The following is a 5,087-nucleotide window of genomic DNA, read 5'->3' as shown; positions in this document are numbered from 1 at the left end:
CTGCCATTATTTCACTCAAACATTTATCTCCCAAGGCCACCCAAAGTTTTGCCTCTTTCTTGATTTTTTTTCCAAATATCACTGTCGGATTAGCTTGGTTGTTATGGAAGGTTCTTGCATTTCTTTCGTTTCAAATCTCCCAAGCTACTATTGAGCCCATTTCTTTTCGATTTGGTGAAGGTGAGCTGGTCATACGAAGCCACCAATAATTCTCAAGCAACATATATAGTTTCCCAATCTTGAACATCAATAGAAAAAAATCCCGATCAACTTAGATGAAGCATGCAGTCTAATGGTGTAACGGCAATGCGTGAACAAGTGCGCTCCCAATTATGTGGTTCTTTTACATAAAGGGCACAATCAACAATTTGGTCACCCTCTTCTCCCCAATCTATATGCGGCCCAAAGCGTATTTTGGAGGGGAAGCCGTGCAAAGAACTTGGTCTTTTAATGCGCCCAAATCTTCCAAACGATTATGTTCATATGGGTGGAAATTGAGCCAAAAATTGTGTTTATAAGCGGAGGCCACCGAGTATTGACCACTCACCGAGAGGGTCCAAATGATGTCATCATCAATATCCTCAACGGGGTGTATTGCTTGAAGTTGAGTCCAAAGTAGCACAATGCTCAATATGCACAAAGGCCAGCCTGCCTCGGAAGAATGGAGACTGCTGCAAACAATTCTTGATAATACTACCCTTGGCTAGGGACAGGATAAGATTGTCTGGGGCCTTGACCCTTCTGGAGAATTCACGGTAAACTCCATGTACAACAAGCTTTCCCAAGGTGCCTCGGTTGCCCACTTCAAGGACCTTTGGGCCGCCAAACTGCCCCTCAAAATCAAGATATTCTCTTGGCAACTTGCTCTTGGCAGGCTCCCGTCGAGCGAGCTCATCGCCTCGCGCCATGGCCCGGCCTCTGGGCGCCGTGCCCTGTGTAACCGGCCGGAAAATGTCAATCACATCTTTTTTGCCTGCTCGCCGGCTCGCTTTATGTGGAGTGTTGTTAGATAGTTGTTAGGGTGCAGCTGGTCTCCAACCTCCTTTGCTCACTTCTACTCGATCCTTTCGAGTTTTGCTGGGAGACCCCGATGCTTACTTTGGATGTTGTTTATGGCTCAAAGTTGGGCGCTTTGGCATATTCGCAATAAACTTACCATAGAGTCTAAGTTAATCCGCCAACCAGCTGACATTATATTCAAAACTATCATCTTCTTGCAGCTGTTCGGCAAAACCCCGAGACAAGGCAAGCATCCTGGAGCTGACAAGTCGTCTAAGGCGTACTCACGCGGAGGTGGTGGCAAGTGATGGCTAGGCGCTTCCGCGGGGGGGGGGGGGGGGGGGCAGGCGAGGGAGTCCAGGCTACCCAAGGGGCTCACGGTCATTCTATCTATGTCATGCTTACTTCTACTTGTATTATCGGCTAAGTTGTATGCCGCAGCATGTAATAACTTCCTATGTGTTCCAAACCTGAGGGCTTTATTAATTTAAAGTCGGGCAGATCAATGCCTTTTATCTAAAAAAAAATCTTGATTTGCATTACCCACCCATTCTATGCAAAGGCCTTTTTGATGTACCATTTTAGCCTAGATATGGTGTATGCTGGTCGGATATGTAATTGACTACACGTATTTGCACTGATGCAGGTGAGTGTTTTCCTCATGGTCGATCCAGGTCTACCTCGTTCATTGTAATAATCCATAAACTGATGTTTTTGTCCCTTAGATTTTTATTTTGCTTTCTACAAAGGAGTATCTTCCTGCTGCTGTTTTCATCTGCCCCAGGTTTCTTCCTTCTTTGTTGCTCTTGATTTCTACGTTCGTCAGGTGGCCATGTACGACGTCTTGTCGATAAGATGTTACATGGGCTTGTTTTTCTTATTTCCTGGCCTGTTTCTTGGTTTTGGCCCACGCAGACACAAACTAGAATTCGACAAAACTAGGAGTAACATATACCTTTTTTTTTTTGTTAAAAACGTTTTTATTATTATGGACTAAACAAGCACGAGCGAAAATCGTGCTGCAAGCATGATATCAGCAATCTACAAACCTTGATGCTATGGAGCATGATGTAGTCAAAAAAAATAAAAATAAACAGGAGCGGAAAAGAACGCCCTTGTGTTATTTTTTTGTGAAAAGTGTTGGTACTATAGGAAAATCAGATTGGACTGTTGGTGAAAATAAAAGCAGCTGGCTGCCATAGACTCGCCCCAAATCTATCCTATAGTCAGGAGGCTTGGAAGTTGGGGAGAGATTAGACATAGAAGAGAGTCGAGCATGCTGTGGCAGCACATGGCGATTTTGGTGCGGTGGTGTTCTTCGAGCGAAGCGAGTTTTAGGGTGAAAGCTCTAGGTTATTGGTTGAAACCTGACAACTGTAGTGTTTACGAGCGTTTCCTTGTTTTTGAGATGTAATCATATTTGATCTCGACACATGACAACATATATCGCGAGACAAAAGGTAAATTGCATTTAAAAATAGACATTTCAAGCTAGGGCAGTCCATTAACATTCAAGTGTACACCTCTTGGTTGGTGCAAACGTTTTATCAGTTGCTCATAGCAAATAATTCATGTTCTTTGCCAACATGGTTTCTCGAGACGACATTGTTTGAGAAAAATGTCAGAAACGAGCACACAGCTCGGTGATGACTAGTGCATCAAGTCTCAAGAGCTTGAGGCAGTGGTGGACTTTGTTGTGTCCTCTGAAACGCAAGGAGACGACTCGTACGAACATCCAGCCTGCGATGGAGAAGCAGAGTACTTGTTCCTCTTGCTCCCCCTGTTCCTGATGTCCTCGATCATCTTGGACACCACCGCCATCCTCGGCCGCTCCTTCGGGTCGTCGGCGGCGCAGAGCAGCGCCACCTGGAGGAGCGCCACCATCTCGTCCTCGGCGCCCCTGCCCCGCAGCAGCTCCATGTCGAACACCTCGGAGGTCCACTCCTCCCGCACCACCGTCCGCACCCACCGCGGCATGTCCACCTTGCCGTCCTCCGGCGACCGGCCCGTGAGGATCTCCAGCAGGATGACCCCGAAGTCGCGCACGTCCTGCTTCTGCAGAGCCTTTTCAGGTGGTGCCGGCACGAGCAGCTGGAGCATGGCGAAGTCGGCGACACGCGCGTTGCCGCCGGCGTCGATGAGGATGTTGGAGGAGGTGAGGTGCCGGTGGGAGAGCCTGGAGCCGGACGCGCCGTGGAGGTAGGCGAGGCCTTGCGCCGCGTCCTGCGCCAGCTTCAGTCTCGTCTGCCAGTCCAGAGGGATTCGTGCCGGCCCCCGGTTCTCTGCTCAGTCGTGCAGACATTAGAAAACATGACGTGACAAGTTTGCAAGTTGACATGCACGTACGGCCGATGAGAGACGGAGAGGCTACTGACCATGGAGGAGATCGTGGAGGCTGCCGTGTGGGATGTAGTCGAAGACGAGGAGAAGCTCCTCCGCCGACGCGTAGAACGCGCGCAGGTTGACGATGTTGGCGTGCCGCCACGAGCCCATCTCCCTCACCAGCTCCCTCCGCCGCCTCTCGTCCTCCCGTGTGGCGCCCTCCCTCCTCCTCAGCCTCTTCACCACCACCGCCTCGCCCTCCGCCTTCTCCACCACCCCAGCGTGGTCGTCGCTCACGTCGTGTTGGCCCCCCATGAACACGCGGTATGTCGTCGCGGCCGCGCCTTTGCCCAGCATCTCCGCGGCCCCCATCATGAGCGCCCTCACGTCGAACTCCTCGCAGCACCCGTCGAAGCGCACCGTCTCCTCCCGCGACGCCGACGTCGAGCTGGCGCGCGAGTTCGCGCGCGGCGTCGTGGGCTTCCTCTTCTTCTTCCACCACAGTACCGCGCACAGTGCCGTGGCGATCAGCGTGGCGACAGCCGCGCCCACCGCCGCCATGATCACCACCACCATCCACCGGTAGCGGGAGCTCCTCCTCCCCATCTGTCCGCGCGTTGTCTCGCCATCGCCTCTCTGCTGCTGTCGGCTGCACCGGCGACGCATAGGGGCGCCGCAAAGCTCGGGGTTGCCCGTAAACGACGACGCAGGGAAGGCCGCCGTGAGGCGCTTCGGAATCTGCCCGCTCAGGTGGTTGCCCGAGACGTTGAGCTCGGCAAGCATTGTCATCGCTTCCAAAGAGGTCGGCAGGGGGCCGACGAACGAATTGCGCGCGAGACGCAGCGTGACGAGCGCGCGGAGGCGATGGCCGATCTCGGGCGGAATCGTGCCGGTGAGCCGATTGCCGGCGAGGTCGAGGCGGCGCAGGTGGCGGAGCCGTAGGATGGACTGGGGAAACCGCCCCGAGAAGGCGTTGCCGGAGAGGTAGAGGAGCTTGAGGTGCGGCGCCACGGGGGAGAAGTCCACATCGTGGAGCGATCCCGTGAAGGTGTTGTTCTTGAGGCTAAGGAACGAGAGCGCTGGGAGATCCGCGAGCGCGGCGAGAGCGCCGGCATTACCGCCGAGGCCGAGGCCTTCAAGAACGATGCCACGGACACGAGGGTGGCCGGGGGAGGAGGGCCGCTGGCAAGTGACTCCACGCCACTCGCCGGAGCAAGGGTCGGAGGACTCTGTCCAGGAGTCGAGCGCAGCGATGCCATGGCCGGCGCACGCGGACTTGAACGCGAGCAGCGGCACGGCGTCGGGACTCGGGACAGGTGAGGAGACACAGGCAGCGGCGAGGAGCGCCAGCATGATGAGGGGCACGCGTAGTGCCATGGAACAGAAGCAGAGAGAAATGATAAGATGGAGCGAAGCTAGCTGTTTGAAGGAGGCGGTCAGGCCAGAATGTATGTACGTACCAGATCGGTAGCACAAGGGAAGGACAGACGGAGGAGTTGATTGTGCAACGGCCGAGTGCGTGATGAAGGATTAATGTGAGAGGTTCGTTCAGGAGGGGAAGGCGCGGAGGGTGATGGTGGCGCGGGAACGTGAGCGGCGTGAGCCCATTTGTCCTTCCAGGGAACGGCGCCAAGGAGAGCGGAAACTGCTGGGCACGCACAGCGCTCATCGGCAAGGGACGGTTTCTGCTTAAAATCTGCGCATTGAAACAGCAGGCAGCAGCATCTAGCTTCTTGCTGCCACTAAATGAAGAGCGATCCAGTGGT

At 53.9% G+C, this 5,087-nt stretch overlaps 1 protein-coding gene across 1 annotated transcript; it reads right to left on the bottom strand.

Annotated features, from left to right (window-relative positions):
• Positions 1-2,495: 2,495 nt before the first annotated feature.
• On the bottom strand, positions 2,496-4,768 carry LOC127343567 (probable inactive receptor kinase At3g08680). The gene is made up of 2 exons (XM_051369707.2): positions 3,375-4,768; positions 2,496-3,281 (listed from the first exon to the last, which is right to left on the bottom strand). The coding sequence occupies exons 1-2, from the start codon at positions 4,696-4,698 to the stop codon at positions 2,665-2,667; spliced, it is 1,941 nt and encodes a 646-aa protein (XP_051225667.1). The 5' UTR covers positions 4,699-4,768; the 3' UTR covers positions 2,496-2,664.
• Positions 4,769-5,087: the final 319 nt, after the last annotated feature.

This window comes from Lolium perenne, chromosome 3 (genome assembly GCF_019359855.2).
Source record: "Lolium perenne isolate Kyuss_39 chromosome 3, Kyuss_2.0, whole genome shotgun sequence".
Taxonomy (NCBI): domain Eukaryota; kingdom Viridiplantae; phylum Streptophyta; class Magnoliopsida; order Poales; family Poaceae; genus Lolium; species Lolium perenne.
The sequence above is the reverse complement of the archived record's forward strand: the minus strand, read 5'-3'. Positions and strand labels throughout refer to the sequence as shown.

Bases quoted from the DNA above. Each gene is read 5' to 3' on its own strand.
- LOC127343567 (XM_051369707.2), bottom strand. From the start codon at position 4,698: ATGGCACTACGCGTGCCCCTCATCATGCTGGCGCTCCTCGCCGCTGCC. The intron at 3,282-3,374 runs GTCAGTAGCCTC...ACGACTGAGCAG, and splicing joins CCTCCACGATCTCCTCCATG to AGAACCGGGGGCCGGCACGA.